General features: G+C 42.7%; 1 protein-coding gene across 3 annotated transcripts in view; it reads left to right on the forward strand.

Moving 5' to 3' along the window:
* cbfa2t2 (CBFA2/RUNX1 translocation partner 2) overlaps positions 1-18627 on the forward strand; it is a 62745-nt gene that overhangs the window by 38084 nt on the left and 6034 nt on the right. For 2 of the 3 annotated variants that reach the window (XM_020703203.2, XM_004068705.4), the window contains 6 exons: positions 11381-11539; positions 12255-12496; positions 12582-12671; positions 14150-14334; positions 15586-15839; positions 17094-17179. In XM_020703203.2, coding sequence (XP_020558862.1) covers positions 11381-11539; positions 12255-12496; positions 12582-12671; positions 14150-14334; positions 15586-15839; positions 17094-17179 — 1016 coding nt within the window. Of the gene's footprint in view, positions 1-6; positions 269-11380; positions 11540-12254; positions 12497-12581; positions 12672-14149; positions 14335-15585; positions 15840-17093; positions 17180-18627 lie in introns of those variants that run through there. The other variant, XM_011474919.3, reaches the window with a different exon arrangement.

Consider the following 18627-nt stretch of genomic DNA (forward strand, 5'->3'; position numbering starts at 1 on the left):
AGTAAGAGCGCATGTGTGTGTGTCTGTGTGTGCTGTGGAGTTTGCTGGTCTGCTCAGTTATCTGTCTCCATCTGGGTGCCATCTGTGCCTCTGGCTCTAGCCTTGGCCACACTGGAGCTCACATATGTGGGAATGCAAACACATGCCAGACATATGAAGGCACGAAGTCATAGAGGGAAAAAAAAGCAACAAAAAGCAGAGGAAAGGAAGGCAAAACCCCACTGCTAGAGCCGACTTCATCCAAGAGTGGACTCTGCTAGAGCCAAAGGTAGGAGCTTGTGGGTCCGACGGCTTGTTTGTGCTGGGAGATTTCGGCAAGTGTTTCGGTTCTTGCTCCGAGATGGAAGGTGAAAGTGTCTGTAACGCACGGTGTGTGCACTAGTGTGTGTCCATGTGTTAGTTCCATCCTAATTCCCAGAGCCGCTCAGTACTGTACAGATGGTGCCTCATCCTCTCTTCTTTATCTCTTCATCCTTGTCGGCTAAGGTAGAAGGGAGACTTTTCCAACATGCGTACAGATACTCCTCCTGCCATATGGTCAAAAAAATCCCACTTTTTTTGAAGAAATCTTTTTTTTTCATGGTTACATTTTGAAAACAACACATACCAGGATAGCATTTTTGCAAGCTTTCACCTGCCTTTTATTTATTTATGTATGTATGTATATAATATTTTAAAAAGTCTGTTCTTTTGGGATGTTCTAGATATTTTACATTCATTTACAGCTAAATTTCCCCCCAAAATGTTAATTTTTCCTCATAAGCCTCAATCCTATCTGCATTTTCTTCCTATCCCTACATCAACAAAAGTAGCATCTTCTTGATGCACCTTGTGAGTTATTTCTCAGCTGTCAGTCTCTCGCAGAAGTAATCCGTTTTTCCACATGGCAGCCAGAGCAGAAGAAAGTAGGGAAAGAAGACGTGAGCATCTGCTGTGCTGTTCCAGACATATGGAAAGAGGAGGGAAACTGCTGCGTCTGTCTTTCACGCTGCGTCTACTTGTTACACATTAATGGGATCCCAGTGCTATGGTGCCACTGTTGTTTTTTTGTTGTTGTTTTTTTTAGCCGGGTATTTTGACGTCCACTCCATGGAAAAAGCCTTGTTGACTTGTCTGCAAGAGATGTTGGGCACAATTCAGAAAGAGATGTGTCATGGGGGAAACAGAGGAGAGACCTGGCCATTGTCACACCAGGCCAGACCAGCTCATCAGGGAGATAGAGAGCGACTGATTGTCGACTGCACAGTCTCAAAGCAGAGACCCCGTCCTGGTCTGCTGGACTGTGTCACACTCCAGAGAACAGAGTCTGAGTTGTGTATCTGTGATTCAGCACGTTTCGGTTTTTGTTTTTCGGGGGATATTCCCATTCCTGGAAGGAAAAAGAAAAACGAGTAAACAAGATTTAATTATATCACAGAGGGCAGTAGGAGTTTTTGGTGCAGCTTTGAAGTTTCTGATCAAAAACTCGATAAGTGCATGTTTGAGTTTAGAAAGCAAGTGTGTTTCCATGTGTGGACCACGTGTCTTGCAGACAGAGTGTCTGCTGAGCCGACAAGGTTTCTTTCTGCAGCCCTTTCTGATCTCAAGCCCAGCTTTGAGCTTCTCTGCTGAAAGAGTCGCAATAAATACAGAATCAGACCGCAGTGACCCTTGCTCACATTCTCTGAAGAGTTTATCACAAAATACCCCCCCTCACACACACACACACAAACCCTTTCAACGTGTACACACAGAACAGAGCAGCTGCCTTGTAGAGATTGCTGCAGGAAGTGCTCTATTAGTTCCAGTGGCAAGGGCAGTGATATCTGGCCCCAAGGGTTCGGTAAGAGCCTGTGTACTCCAGTGTGCGCACTCTTGGATGTTGGTGTGTCTTTTCCTGCTGGGCCAACAGAAAGCACTTACCTTGTGGCACCTTTAATGTTTATCATGAAGAGCATCTCTTGGACTCATAGAACAGCACCCAGTATCTATACAGATCTAGAAAAGGATGTCATGGAGGGATTTAAACCCTTTATATGACATTTTGACTCTTTTGATCATTGAGGATCTAAAGAAAATGGCTGAAAGCCTCTGAAATGTAAATGGGTAGCTTGCTAAAACAAGAATTCATTGTATAAGTTATGTCACAACATTCGACAGACTTGACAGGGGCCACTCAGTGTCTCATCATTGTTTACCTTCTTTAGAGAAGTGACAACACTGTTGTGTGTGTTCTGAAGCTGTAATTAAACTCAAGGTGGCACACAAGACAAAGGAAGCAAGAGATGTTGTGTTGACTGAGTAGAGAAAAGCTTTGTCTTAGGTGGGATAAATGTAACACAAGTATCGCTGCAGACACACAGAGCTGTCTGGGTTTTCCTCATTGATTTAAATGAAACTCATTGATTTCTTGACCTCTAAAGCTACATTTACTCCGCCATCGGCAATGCATGTTCAAGCCCACAATGTCAATGAAAAGTCAATGTAAACGCACTTAAAGGCGTGTCTTGGGTTTCTGCATTCAAAACTCTGGTGTCCGCGGTGCACATTTTTAAGACTGTTTTCGTGCTCTACATACAAAACCCGCGTCCATTGAATGTCCGTTGAAGGTTAAAGCAGTTGAACTTTGACCAATCCAGGACTCAGCTTTTGTAGTGATGTAATGATGGCGTCCCTTTCAATTCACAGAAATGCCAACCATTTGAACATTGGTCATGGAGGAATTTTATGACATCAAGTGTTTAATATATCAGAATAGAGCTGTGAAAGAAAAAGCCTGGAGATTTGCATGATTTGCACAGCTTCAACTGTTCACAATAAGCCTTTTTCCAACTGTAGGTACATGCGCGAGCATAGGGGAGCGACAGTCCTGTGTGAACTCAACATGCTGAACTCCCGATCAAAACTGCACATTATTGAACGCGTGTCACATGCCTGGCATGAACGTAGCATTAGTTCGTCTGCGTCGCCTCACAAAAAATCGGTGGTGCTGCTGTTTAGAACAGAATCTACTTTCCTCTTCAGTCCATCAATTTAGTGTTGTCTCTAGCACTTAGCGACTTGCTGCTCTCAGTGTTGTGTTTTTGCAGAGAAACCTACTATGACATGCAGAAAATACTAAGAAGTGATGTGATGTGATAGATGAGAAAAAAATAAACAATATTTAATTAAAAAGATGTTAACTTATTTTTAACCTTCATTTCTTATTAAAAAAAAATCCCTAAAAAGTTAAGCTCCTGTTGTTCCCACCAAGTATTTCACTGCTTACCTGTTGGTTCTGCTCATTTTAGCGGAGTTACAAGTGTCAGAGTATTTCTGTTGGAATGATGGTACAGCCTGGTTGGATCTAATCTAATAAAGCAGATCACACCTGATTTATAACAGGTCTGTTTTAATTTGAGTCTTTTTCAGAAACTTTTGTGTCTTTTACTTACGTTTTATCTACTAAAACTAAGATCATCTAAACTTTATTTGAAATTTTCAGCAGTAAGCTTTCAAATACTAAAACCTAATTAGTTATATGTCTATCAAGCTGGCATCTAAGAAGGTTCCTGATCGTCTGCAGCGCAGGTTTAAACGTACTTACCTAGAGGTGACAAGTGTGTCGACAGCTTTTGTCTTCCAGAAAGATAGAGTGACAGTCTTTTGTTTTTCTGTTTTTGTCTTTTGCCATTGTTCTCGCTTGTGTGCATGTGTGTGCACATGTGCCCCAGGCAGACTTTTACACAGGTGTGCATGTGCTCCTTGAGGGATAAATGCCCGGTTCTCGCTCAGCCGACAGACCCTGCACCTGATAAATGAGGCTAAAGGACGTTTTAGGCGAGCATGCAGACACACACACACCGTCACACACGCCCAGCTATGTCACTCTTCGCCTGCCAATGTGCGCAGGTTGCACTGTCCCAATAAAAGAAGCTTATCAAAGTAACCACTGGGTGTTCCTTGTGTTCAAATTCCAGTCTTTCAAATAATTTTAGTATATTTTACATTTTTTCAGAGGTACTATACTGTTAACAGTGATAACATAACACAACATGGGCGACCGCTACCAATGAACAGTCCATGTAAACGCCTGCATTCATGCGTTTCGGGGTTCCGCGTTCAAAACTTTTGCATTCACGCAAGTTTTTAGGTCAATTTTTCAGGCTATTGGTACAAAAACATGGAAGTTATCAGTTATGAAAGACAATTGTAGCAGTTTGTGCCTGGCCAGAATTATACACCACCAATTCTTTGATATAGTAGAATAGAGCAGTGAAAGAAAACGCCTTAAGCAAGATTCACAAGAGTTCTAATTTTTTTAGACAAATTTTAGCAGAACTCTCTGTTTTATTACGTTTTTCAAAAACTCACAAGTATTAAAGTAGTTTTTTATATATTTTTGTCATTTTAGACCTGTAGTGGAGTGGCTTGAGCGTCTTTACCATGCTCCTGGCCTCTCTTGACCTCATACACGTGGACACCGTCCTCTCAGTCTGACATCTGCCCAAGCTTCCCCTTTTTCCAGCATCAAATCAGCGCACCTTTTTTTCCTGCTCATTTCCTTTTTTAGAGCTCTGTCTGCCTCACCATTCCTCCTTTCATTTTCTTTTTCAGCTCACCGCTAAGTCAATTTCAATCTGCGGGTCAGTGGCATTCTGGATTACACCAGTGTTTTTGTAATTATCTCACTGAGTGATGAGGCTACGCAAGGATTTCTCTCACCATAACCCCGGGACACCTTAGGAATTTGTTTCAAGGATTTTTCTTATTCCCATGCATCCATAAAAGGTCTACAATGCTTTTGTTTTTTTTGTTTTTTACTTAGCATCGCTCTCTTGTTTTCCCTTCTGTCAACCTTGCCACCTCCCCACTGCTCCATGTCCCTGAATGAGAAGCAGTGTTTATACTGTTTTTTTTTTTCCAAATATGTGGTCTACAGGACTGGAAGGTGGTAATAAGAGCCAAAGAAAACAGTCTTACTCTGACAACCAGACTTTTCTTCCTGAAGAAACTAAATGAAAACAGTATTTTTATTCTTTGTTTCCTCTTCCATCCTCCAGTTTTCTTTCCCAATTTCATCTCCGTCTTTACTGGCGCCTCCACCTTGGTGACTGATTTCTTTAGCGGTTGGATTAAACTCTTTCCAGCTTTCTCAAACCTATGACAGCATGAGTAAGATGTGAGTTGTTGGCAGTCTTAAAAGTGTGCACTGGGACTTCTCCATCTTTTTTGTGTTTTTTTTGCCTGATCAAGTCAGGAAATTTAGCTACTGTTCACACCGGGCATGTAACACGCTAAAATGTAACGCACTTTTAGCATTACAGTAGCTAAATTAATGCGCTTTTAGCGTGTTACGCTACCGGTGTGAATGTAGCTAATTGTAGCTAAAATCCTAATCAAGTTAAGAAATTTAGTTACTGTTATTAGGGTTGGGCGATCTCCCTTAAATTGGCAGTTGACGTTGTGTACAGTAAAACATCAGGATGGACGATGATATCGTCGGGGGGGGGGCATTTTTCGTTATTAGATAATTATTATTCATTGATTTACTTTATTACTTTATTTTTTTTATTTCCCAAATAATGACTCATCCGTGATGAAAAAATAATGTCCAGTATAAACTGAGGGAAGTGACTTTAACAAAAAAAATAACAAACAAAATAGTAAAGAAGCAGTCCGCTCCTGCACTTCATTAGTCAAGTGGACCGGTGGACCGAGCGACCGTGTCTCTGAGCAGAGCAGCCGGACTTATAGCTTTGTGTTTGAGGGGAAGAGAGAATGCTTTGTTACGTGTGCGCTATGTGTGGCAGACTTCGGACTGCGATCCGTCCCTCAGCTCTAGGTGAACGAGCTACCGAACTTAGGAGAACTGGTTCTCCCGGTAAAAGTGGCCCGGTAAAAGCTCGGACCGCCAGCTCACACAGCGGCTTTGGGGTTGTGTGTTAGCTTTTCAAAGCAGAAATATCGCTCAGTCCTTAGAAACTGTTCAAACAATCACGTGGATTTGTGTTTCGTGGATTTGTGACAGAGCTGTCGTGTCCTGACAAAATAAAGGCTGATGTTATTCCCACATATTTACTTGCAGCCAAGATGCAGATTGCAGCATTTCCCGCATGGATTTTATGTTCATCAAACAAGGCTAAATGTTGTTAGCCCGTGTTAGCCTTCTCCTAATCCTGGCTTCTTCCGGCTCCGTTCTTCTACAAAAAAAGCACTGACCACTCGGCTTAAAATAAAAATGACTGCACAGGCGCTTCATAATAACCATAACATTAATAAAAGCACGTTTAGAAAATCATCTCTTATATAACCGAGCTGCCAGATATCTATGTATGTGGCACCTTCGCTTGTTTATAGCAGAACTCATTTCCTCTTCTGGTATTTCAAACACTTCGCTACTTATTCCGACACTTTCGGTCGGAATAAGTCATTCGCATGTGCGAATGACTTATTCCGACCGAAAGTGTGACCCATGTGAACGTTTGTTATAATCGGGCCCATGTACACGGTTCAATTTTAATCCGACCATTGATCCGATCAAGATGTTTTGTACATGGAACCACGGGTTATGGTGTCGACTCGCAGCGTGGCGGGGATGATATCGTCCATCGACACAACCCTAACTGTTATGCTATGTTCACACCGGGCATGTAACACGCCAAAAGTGCATTAATTTAGCCACTGTTATACTATGTTCACAATGCATTTACAGACTTTTTACTGAAAGTGGTCATTTTGATCTCGCATTGCAGATGGCGGTTTGAACGTATAGCTAAGTGTAGTTTTTTTAACCAATATTCAACTATTTCTCTGTCAAAGAAAACCAGGTTTTTTTTACCTTTATTGTATTTAAAGAAAATTTTTGAACTAATGATTTTTAAAAAGCTTGAGTGTAAGAAAACGGTTGTAGCAACTGTGAAGCAAAGAATGAGCCTGAATACAATGAAAACATATAAAGATATCGGGAAATTGCACCTGTTTTTTTTACTTTTTCACAACCAATTTTAGAACTGTTTGTTTTACGCCCTTAAACCTGTTGTTTAAATCCGAGGTTATAACCATTTACTCTGCAACCATGCTGGATTATCTGCTGCTAAATTGCCGTCTGCATCCTTGCGCCGTGTGTGTGGGTGGAGGTCAGGAGCGAGTGCGAGATACAGGAACAGATGTGTGCTGTATTGTGGCTGTGTGCATGGACGGACGGGGACCAGGTGCAGCCTTTGTCTCCCCGGCATTTAAGTCCACTCGCTCGCATTCAGCTGCCTCGTGCCACCCCTCCTTCCTCCCCTCCTTGGAGGGAAGGCAGAGATGTGTGTGCGCTCATGTGTGTGTGTGTGTGTGTGTGTGTATTGTGGGCTGGAGCTGCCTTGGCCTGGAGGAGGCTACAACAGTCCCTTCTGCTCCCCTTCCTCCCTCACAGGTGACTGTTGGAGGTCCCAGCTGGCTAGCTCTTGGCCGATTAGATCCATATGGTACAGAAGGGAGGAAAAAAGCCTGCTTAATCTTTAAGTCAGTTACTGTTGTTTTGCCTTTTACTCTATGTTTATTGGTGACTTTAATATTAAGGCTCTGAGAGATACGTCTTCATTTCATTGGATAAGAATTGAAAAAAACATTTGATTTCTTAATTAAATGCTTAAAATCTTCAACTTAAGTTAAATAAACATTAAAATATTCAATTCTGTGATGGTGTATTTGAAGCTACGCTAACCATATAGACAAATTGAACACAGAATATTCTTATATTCACAAAATAAATCAAATACAGGTGTAGCGCTGATGGAAATTTTAGGCTAACCTGAGTTTCTTGCTAGCCACTAACTTAGCCAATACCGTATTAAATAAAAACAAAGCAAAACCAAAAAAAGAAAAATCATAAAAGTATTGCTACTCTTGATTAAAAGGTTAGTTTTTAGCAAAAAATATTCATTCTTATCCTTTAAAATGTCTTAAATACTTTTGTTATTGAGTCTTTAATTACACAAGTACATGCTAGATAGCATGCTAGCTTTTAATCTAGTATGCTGTGACTAGCTTGACATACTTTCTTAGATAGTTTCAGCTCTATTTTCCATGATATAAAGAAATAATAAATAAATTTAGACTTTTTAATTTGTAAAAACAAATAATTTTACTTTTTTTTTCATTATCTATGGATATGCCATGAAAAGATGTTTGAGGGAAACTCGTTAGAGATTATTCCTTGCGGGGAAAAACCCAGTGTTTATCTTCTACAGCAGTCTTCCAACAGGCAGTATTTTTGCATACCATATTTGTGTGTGTGTGTGTGTGTTGGTGCTGACTTGTTAACATGAACCCACACAGATGGATCATTGCACATGCCTTGAATTTTCTCTTTGGTCAGTGATAAATTAGCCAAGTCTGTGTTGTATCTTCTCTCACTTCATCTGTATGACAAGAGCAAGATAGCGGAGAGTAAACCAATCCTAGCTCCATACCTCACAACTGAAAGCCTTTCAGAGTTTAGACTGAATTCAAACAATCATTTGTTAAACCTTAACACTGAACACGTGTATTTAAACTGTGATGATTGTGTATTGAAATACAGAAAGTTATCTCTCTGTTATTTCAGGTATTTAGGTTCAAGTACAAGTTCCTAAAACATCTTTTTATTCGTTATTATATTAGATTAGTTAGTGGAAACAGAGACATTGGCATCTTCTCTCCCAACCCTCTCTCCATCTGAGTGTCCTCCTGAATCATCACCTGCGGAGGCGCAGGCAATCAAAGCCGAATAAATGTTTTAATGCAGACGAGCGTCACCTGAAGCTGAACAAACAAGGAACACCTGTCTAGCAACAGCCGTCACCGCTGATGCATTTTACTTTTCCACCCCTGCGACAACAGCTGTTATAGGAAGCAACATAAAACCAAGTGGTTGATCAACAAATCTATCAGTTTGAAGCTATGAAAGTGAAGATCAACACAGAGGTAGGAGCAATAAACATTGCTCATAATAGTCTCAAATGTCTAATTTATTTAAAATTGGTGAAGATGTCAGTTTTTTTTTTCTTTGTTTAATGTGAGGTTGCCTCGGTTGCTAAACGTTGTCTATTTGCTGTGTTGATTTGTGGTGCAGGATTTTGTGTGCTCTTTGCTTGGTTAGGGCCAGGATGACAGGTGGCATTTAGACCAGACAAACACCCCACATCCTTCTTTAAGCCAGCATTCACCTGAGTTAACATTAGACCACTTTGTGCACTGTGTGTGTGTGTGTGTGTGTTTGCTGTGACAGCTGCCTCCCCTGACAGTCCTGTGACTTTATATGACAGACTCAGGTGCTTGCAAGTAAAATGAAGTCATCCAGCTATGCATGCCCTCTTAATTGACAAGCAGAGGCAATTCTCTATGGGCTGTCAGCTGTACGTGCACACACCTGATGTCTCCTGTTTCAGCTATTAAGTCTGGCATGACTAACAACCGATCCCGCCACGTCTTAAGATCGCAGCTGCGAACAAATATCTCACTTGGTCTGAAGTATAAAAACACATTAAATGCTGTATTTTTTTTGTATTATGAGTTGCAGTTTTTAATGTATTCTAAATATGTATTTAAAGTAAATAGCAACAGCCACTAGAGGGCACTGTAGGTTGATGTATCGGTATTTGCTACTCACAGAAATGCAGAAGAAGAACCGCCGCACTTAAACTGTTTTAAAGCGACACATGAAGAATTTGGTGATTTAAAGTGATGTAACGAGTTTCGTTGACTTGTTGGCCTTTTTTTTCATGCTGCGGTTATCTGAATAATTGTTTTTATGTTGTGCTAACATACTAGATTCCTCCTATGTTTCATGAGGTTTAATAAGCATTAATGCGTTATGGTAGTGAAGCATTCAGTCTAAAATTATTATCTATTTTGTTATTGGGATTTGACCGAAATGTTTGTTCTTGAACCAGTATTTTGTTTGATAAATTTCTCCCTAACTATTTTCTCCGTTAGTATGGATTTTTTGGCTGGTGCAACTTCTACTCCAGAGCGACTTATATTCAGAAATATACAGAATTCAAAGTTTTATATTTTTGTGAGATTTCCGATGAACCAATAAGCCTTTCCAAGAAAAGGTTATATATAGTTTATAGAATATAGTTTGTTTTAATGAAAAGGTGTATGCTCACCGGTTTATATGCACACACACACATTTACATTGTAAAGTGTTGACACTAGGACCATATGCCCAGCTGATTCTGGTATTGAGACGTCATTCTAATTTCCTGGTCGTATGGACAAAGTGTGCGCGCGGAGCTTTTGGAGGTAGCTTGGGTGCGCACGGCAGGCTGCTTCCTGCGGTGCGCTGGCAAGGCCGCGTGTGTGGTGGGTACGTGTGGCGATCCAAATGTCTAGGTCCCTCCTTCCTGCCTCCTGTGTTGGTAAACAGGTGGAATGGTGGTAGGCCAGCCACATGGCTGGGAACGAGTGAAAGGGGATCAAGAGGAGTCCATGTCACAATGTTAGCGAGTCTCGAAAGGCAGTTTAAGACTTTATAGTATGCGTATATTTTGAAATTCTCTTGGGTTTAACCCTTTGACAGCTAAAAACCTTTATAAACTGGAACCCTATGGTTCAAGGCCATCAAGAGTTCATAGCTCTGAAAAAGATATAAAGAGTCCGATTGAAGCCAAAAGCCCTTGAAACCATGAAACCGCATTTTAAAAGCTGCTCTCTCCTGACCCGTGACCTCGGAGATCGCTCTTGTCTATTAATCGTCAATTCTTGAAGCAGTTAAAAAAAATAAAGAAAGTCTGATCCACTCTAAATGGAGACGGGAACCAGCCCCGGCAGACAAAGGCGGCTTCTGATCCCACGTCTCCCCGCTACCACTCCTCCCATTACACTCTTTCCAAACTCCTTATCTGGTGGTCCATTCTCCATCAATAGCATATTGAGAAGTTGCGTTTAACATTCAAAAGCTTTGCAGATCTTGTTAGTAAAGCGTGAAATGGCTCGTCTCTTTCTCTCTTTTCAGTCTTTGCCCCCTGCTTCATTTACTGGGGATCTCTGAGGGGAGGGGGGGGTCTCCACTCCCACACAATAGACTTCTTCAGCATTTCTTCTGTTATTGATCTGAATGGGTGAGAGTGAGGGGCTAAACTTTAGACATCTGGCTCTTTGATGGGGGGGCAGGGTGGTGTGTGCTGTATGATGTGAAGTGGGGGTGTAACTTTTGTTTTCTCCTGCAGCTATAGTGCTAAAGCTTTTGTATTATTTAAACCACTGAGTGGGTAGTTAAGCTGCGTCTTTTCACACATATTATGTCTCTTGTGTTTTTTTTTTCTGTTAATGCTTATCTTAGATGAATGAATAAAATTGTTTTTTTTTTTTGTTTTTTTATTACACTTTTTTGTTTTCAAGAAACTTTCCCACCGACCCAAAACTGACTCTTTCCCTCTGTGTGCAGACAGTAGAGAGAAGAAGAGCCCTGCCATGCCCGGGTCGCCTGTGGATGCTAAGACTCATTCCAGATCAGCCCCCAGCAGCAGCTCCAGCTCCGCGATGCCACCCCTGCCCTCCGTCAACCCCAGCGGCCCTCGCCCGGCCTCATTTTCCACAACAACATGTAAGGTCTCTATGAAGGCGTTGACTGAGAGGTCTCACCTGTTGACCTGGAAAGTAGATTCTGGAATTTTAGAATCTTAGTTTGCTTGTGTTGCATTTAAAACCTAAACCTTCTAAAGTCGCAACTTTGACCCACATTTAGGTAGAAAAGGCATCTGGCTATTTAGGAACATCTTTCCATCTCTTTTTGAATCGTTTTCAGTGGTCTCTTGATTATGATTATGCCGTTTTAGTTTTAATCAAAAAATCGGGGACCTTTTCTAGGACATTATTTCATCAGAAATTTCCCTCAGACTTGTTGTTGTAAGCCCCCCCCCCTCCTTCCCATCATAAATTTGTCTACACTTCCCACCTAGTTTACCGCCTCCTATTACCCCCAACCTAACATTACATGTTCATCAAAAATGTTGAGCAAAATCAGAGCTTCACAGTTTTGAGCCAGATGCCCGTTCAGACGAGGGAAACAAAGACGTACACGGATCTAGACGTCTACAGGTTGATGCATCAGAATGGAGCAGAGCAGGGAGCTTGTGGCTTTGCATCTGTTCCTGATTCACGATTTAAATAAAGAAACACTCTGAAAGGCAATTTTAAGATGAATTTTCTTAATATTTGTCCTCCATGCCACAAGAACATAAATACACCAAAAACACCATTTTTTATCAGAATAGGTCTTTGATCCTAATTTCATCCCGTCATCTGCTGCTCCTCCCCAGTGACCAACGGGAACCATCACTCCCCACCAACCCTGAACGCAGTGCCCTCTCCGCCACAGCGTTACAGCAACGGGCCTTCCTCCTCTTCTTCCTCTTCGCTGGCGAACCAGCAGCTGCCGGCCACCTGTGGGGCTCGCCAGCTGAGCAAGCTGAAGCGCTTCCTGACAACGCTGCAGCAGTTTGGCAACGACATTTCCCCCGAGATCGGAGACAGCGTCAGAAGCTTAGTTTTGGCCCTTGTGGTAAATTATTAGTTGCCCTTATAATTTTTTTTAATCATTATTTGTCTCCCTTCGTAGCTTAAATAACCTTTACTCTTTCTCCCAGAATTCCACAGTTACCATTGAGGAGTTTCATTCGCGGCTTCAGGAGGCCACAAACTTCCCCTTAAGGCCTTTTGTTATTCCTTTTCTCAAGGTAAATACATGTTTCTTTTTCTTTGCCATCATCTGAACTCAGATGATTGTGGTAAATTCACAGTTTTTTAATTTAAATCTTCTCAGCCTCTTCTTCTTTAAAGAATCTCATTTTTAACAATCCGGATTAGTCATAATAGGAAAGAGTATTAAATGGAGCGACCGGCGAGGAGGCTTTTGGTTCACTTCTATAACTAAACTGCAACCTACCCATCATGCTTTTTTTGTTTTAACTTGACGAGCAGCAGATGAGTGTGTGTTGAGCAGCCTCTCGAGGCCCTTTGTATCCAGGGGGGGGCCTGCAACTGGATACTTTTTAGGAGTTCCCGTCTGTAAAGCAGCCCATAAATTTTGGGTTTGTGGTACATCAAGCGCTCAGAATCAGTTTTTCCACACTTCCCTGGCCCCCCCACCACTACCACCACCTTGGGCGCCCCTTCATCTGTCTGTCAGAAGCTGGGACAAAAATCCTCCTAGTCACCCCCCCCTTCTGTTAATTTATTACTTCATTCCAGCTGTTTGAGAGGAAGAGGAGACAGGACAGTTTGAACAAATTCTGAGCGTGCGCTGAAAGGAACGAGATGGAAAACCAGGAACACGGAAGTGTGAAAGACGCCTATGAAGCGTTCCCTTCTCCTTTTGTGTGATCTAAACCGTGCCACATGCAGACGCTGTCCTTTTTTCAGGAGCGTTCAGTTGACGGGGAGCCGCCGCCGATATAGAATCCACCCCGCTGAACGCCCTGGAACCAACACGGCACATGTGTCGGCGTGCTCTCAGGGAAATGAAAGGGGCGTGGTGGAGATGCGGATGGAGTCAACCTCCATGAGACTTATCGTCTTCTAAAGAGAGAAGGGGAGATCATTTCAAGTTTAGTGACCACTGATTAAGGAAGCTGTCAGATTTAAGAAAGGGGGGGGGTGTTTTATTGAAGCTTTGAATAATGGCTAGAAGTACTCCGCAGTGGGACAAGGTCAGCCATAAAATGAGGAGTGTACGGTTATTTATTTGGTTGCTCAAGAAGAAGGAGCAGAAGGAGTAAGGAAGCGGTTTAATTAGAAACACACTAGAGTCTGTTCCTAATTAGGCAAGCACAAGGAACAAAAGTGAGAGGGAAAGAGCTGGAGGGCGCTCGGATAGCCATGGATATACATCAGACGGAAGGGTGGGAGAAGAAGTGGAGCTTGTTTATCATTTATTCTGTCCGTGTTTTTTTAAAGCCGCTGTACCATCTTGCATGCCTTTGCTGTGACCAAATGATTGTGCTCAGCATACGCACGGGGGGGGGGGTATGGAAACCAACTGCAGTGGCAGCTTTGCCGTTTCCATTTAAATTGGAGAAGCCGCAGAACGACTCCCAGCTTTAGCAGTCAGTCCATGTGAAGGCTTTTCTCTCAGTTCAGCGGTGGACTCTTACAAGTCTTTACAATTGAAAGCTCACAAATGTTAAACTTTTGTTGTTGTTGTTTTCCTTGCTAGGCGAACCTCCCCCTGCTGCAGAGGGAGCTGCTCCACTGCGCACGGGCAGCCAAGCAGACCCCCGCGCAGTACCTGTCCCAGCACGAGCACCTCCTGCTCAGCACCACCCTGGCCTCTTCTCCCGACTCGTCCGAGCTGCTGATGGAGCCTCCTGAGACGGGGACCAAGAGACACAGCCCCAGCAGGTGAGCGGGAGTGACCCAAAAAAAGGAAAAGAACCAAAAAGTGGATGTCCAGTCTCTCCCAACCATCTCACATACATTTTATGGAAGAATTGAGGCAAAAAAAAATGTGATGTTGCAGCTGTTTTTCCTTAAAGATGGGAAGCTTTTCAATACAAATTTTCAACTAAATCAGTTAAAATGTTCCCAGGTATAGTTGGTTTTCCCTCCAGGTTATTCAAATACTTTTTTCTGTGATCCTCACAAAAACTTATTTTGAAATATTTTTTTCATTTTTGTACAAGAGCAATTTACAAAAACGTTATATTCATGTTTATAATAAGTTTCATTGGAACTACATAAAAAACGTGAAAACAAATTAAATCATTTTTCTTTCCTTTAAATCCAATATGTAACTTTAACTAAATGGATTTATTTATTGTTCAGTGAATAAATGGTTTTATTTTAGTTCAATGTGTTTGTTGGAGACTTCACCTAAATCCTGTTTCTTTTATTATGTTATTATTTATTTATGTTTAGACTCAACTTCAAGTTTTTCAAAAGTGAATCAAGTGTGAAATAGAATTTGTCCTTCAATCCATCAAAAACATTGGCAAACTGTCAGAACAGATGTTTACGTTTGTTGTGCTTCATGACAGTTACCAGCAGTACAGTACGAGATGCCGTCGCATTAACGCAATGCATCATGGGAGATAGAGTAAAAAGCAGTGGTGCTGATGCGGGACAGGCTCACATCTCAGAGTTCCGTTATTTCCTTCACTTTTTCCACAAAGCCACTAGAGGCGCACGGATGATCCGTACGGATCTCTAGCCCCGGTTCTGCACAGACGTGTGCCGCGGAACCCCCCCCCCCCCCCCCCCCCCCCCGCGCTTCATTTAAATCTAATTGTCTGTTCTGCCGTGTGTGGGAGGAGCCACTGTCACCGGTGCATTTTTTTTGAAGAGCTCCACAAAGACATCGGCAAATACTCGGAGTGAAACCTGCGACTATTTTGATGAAAACAGAGCTGATATTCTGGTGATCATAAATGTTTTTATATCCTTGAAAAGGAGTTATTTCCTGTGGCACAGCGAGTGAAAATGACTGCTTTAGATTCTAACTCTTAATGAGACAACATTATGGAAAGGTGTAGCGCAAAGAGAAGTTAGCTAAAATGTGTTCTAGGTCTACAAAAAGGTTTTCAAACTTTGCAAGTGTGAGGCTGCCCTCATAGTCATGTGACCTCTAACCGAGAGCTGCTGTTATCTGCTCAGGCCCAAAGAGAACGGCTTCCACGAGCGCCCGCCAATCGCCCTGGAGCCCGCAGCAAAGCGGATTTGCACCATCAGCCCTGCTCCCCGACACAGCCCGGCGCACCCGCTGCCCCTAACGGCCCAGCTTCACCCGACCCCTCCACCCCTGCAGCACTACACCCTGGACGACATAGCAGCCCCGCACATCCTGCACCGTGAACACAGCCAGCGGGTTCTGGAGATCCGGGAATTGAAGGACAGGCCCCGCCTCCCAGGTGTGTGACCAGGCGCCGGTTTGAGAGCAGCACTAAAAAAAAAACGGAATAAATGTGAAAGAATCACACATCTGTGCGTTTCTATAACATGAAAGCTGCCGTGCAAACCGGAGTGGCAGACGGAGCTTTTCCAAATTGGTATGAAAACATGTTGTGAGCGCGGTAATGGGTGGTCTGTGTGTTTGTGGACTCAGACTCCGTGTACCTCTGGAGTCCAGATATGTGTCTAAACAGAGCCATACTGTCCAGGCAGGGAGGGTTGCTTCTACTCCGGTGTGGATCTGCTCTCTATTTGATGCTTGTCAGCACTCAGTGGAAACAGCAGTAGCTCACACACACACACACACACACAGACACACCTTGACGTGCTCGTGGTAGAGGTGCTGCGTTTACGAGCCCTCAGTCCCTCGTCTGACAGCCTCCCGCCCGCCTGCCGCCACTTAACTCACACACACACATCAGTCCACACTCCAGGCTTTGAACTGATGAACACAGATGAGGAGCAGGAGTCAGGAAGATGTAAGGAAGCCACTTCCAATCCCCTCTTGTTTGGTTTCCCGCCTCCATAGAAGGAAAGCTGTCTTGTGTTTGGAAGAATGTTTTTCCCACGTTTGTGGACATGAATCCAGATGTTTCTGACCTCTGCATGAGCATTCCCCGGAGTGTGTGTGTGTGTGTGTGTGTGTGTGATTAGACACTGCTTAAGTCATGCAGTGATGGAAATCAGATAGTTGTGTGTTAACAGTCTACAGTGAGTGTCAGCCTGACTGCTTTGTGTTTAGAAATGGAGCCACTCTACTCAGCCTGAGTGTCTCCCTACTGGAATGCTGGGAGCTCCAGAAGGGGAGGCGCTGTGGGAGAAATTTGGGGAGTGCATGTGTGTGTGGGTGTGTGTGTGTGTGCGAGGTTGACAGCTGACTTCCAGATGTGTGCCGGCTCCGAGCTATGGCAGTCTGTTTTGCATCAAAGTCCTCTGTTTTTTCTGTTTTACTCCACTTTTGTTATTCAAACCCCCCTCCCCACACACCTCCAGTCTACCATGGATCTTTTCTTTCATTGTACCTCTCCTCATTCCCACCATTTGTTCATTTTTGTGTGTACGTTGGGCTCATTGGAGTCTAAGATTGTCACAGAAACAACACAAAAGCTGCTTTTTCAGTCCAGCTATCTCTCTCTCCGTCTCTGCGGCTTCTCTTGGATTCAGAGGAATGTTAATGACAGCGGCCTGCGGTCTGTCCTGTGTGTTTTAATCAGGCTCTAACGGCGGCTACCGTGAGGAGCCGGTGGACCACAGACTGACAGACAGGGAGTGGGCTGATGAATGGAGACATCTGGACCATGTAAGTTCTGCAGACGGGCACCACGGCTGCTGATACGGAAACCATGGCGTTTTTTTTATGGGATCTGAGCTTTTTACAGCAACGAAGGTTTTTATCCACGCACAAACACACGGGTTTGATTCATTTTCATCCAAACAGAAACCTTTCCATCCGAACCCATCCTTTCAACATGTTTTCTGATTGGTGACGAGTCAAACACTTCATGTCTTCCAAATGTCGTAAACCTGAAAATCTCCCAAAAACTGCATTTTACTTAATTTTGGTATCTACAGAAGACATTTAGGGCTTTTAAACAATACCAAATATAAATGGGGCGGAGCTTTGGGAATTGTAGTTTTTGGTGGATTTGAAAAGAGAAATTTGGACGACATATTTTTTTTCCGCTGTTAGTCAGGAAAAGGTAAGGAAAAAGGAAAAGGTTACAACTACAGCTACTTTGCGAAAACAAGCCCCTTAAGCTACGTTCACATCGCCCTCAGCAACGTTCAAGTCCCCACTTCCAATGAAAAGTCTACGGAAGTGCGTAAATTCATGGCATCCTTTTTACATGGAAAATTGATCATGGAGGAGAAATTAATAACTGCATTTTAGAACCAACCGGAGTCCCATATATATATATATATATATCGGAATAGAGCTGTAAAAGAAAAAAGCTGGAGAAAGATTCACCAGGTTTGCACCATCCCCACATTTCCCTCCAAGCCTCTTCCAGGATCCTCTTCTGGTATCAATCAATCAATTTATCAATCAATTTATTATTTGTATAGCACTTATAAAAGCCAAGGCAACCAAAGTGCTTAACATAAAATCCAATAAAATCCCAAACAATATGATGCAATAAAGAAACAATCACAATAAAACAATAAAATCAATTGAACAATAAAAGAAATAAAACAATAAAAACAATAAAAGAATAAAATTAATAAAATGAACAAGTCCCACTAGATACGCTCACTGAAGTTAAAAGCCTGAGTAAAAAGATGTGTTTTTAAAAGAGTCTTAAAATTACTGACAGTTCTGGCAGACCTCACAGAATAGGGGAGAGCATTCCAGAGTGTAGGACCTGCAACTGAAAAGGCTCTGTCTCCCCGAGTCACAAGCCGAGTCCTGGGAACCACTAAAAGCATTTGATCTTCAGACCTTAGGACTCGACATGGGCGATAAACATGCAAAAGCTCAGAAAGATACTGAGGTGCCAGACTATTCAGACATTTAAAAACCAAAAGTAGAATCTTAAAAGAAATTCTAAAAGACACAGGCAGCCAGTGAAGTGAGCGTAATATCGGGGTTATATGCTCACACCGTCTGGTCCCCGTTAACAGGCGGGCCGCTGAATTTTGAACCAGCTGGAGACGGCGGAGCAGAGACTGATCCATACCACTGTACAGAGAGTTACAGTAGTCCAGTCTAGAGAAGATCAAGGCGTGAATCACTTGTTGCAAAGCGTG

This window comes from Oryzias latipes, chromosome 5 (genome assembly GCF_002234675.1).
Source record: "Oryzias latipes chromosome 5, ASM223467v1".
In the NCBI taxonomy this organism is placed as follows: domain Eukaryota; kingdom Metazoa; phylum Chordata; class Actinopteri; order Beloniformes; family Adrianichthyidae; genus Oryzias; species Oryzias latipes.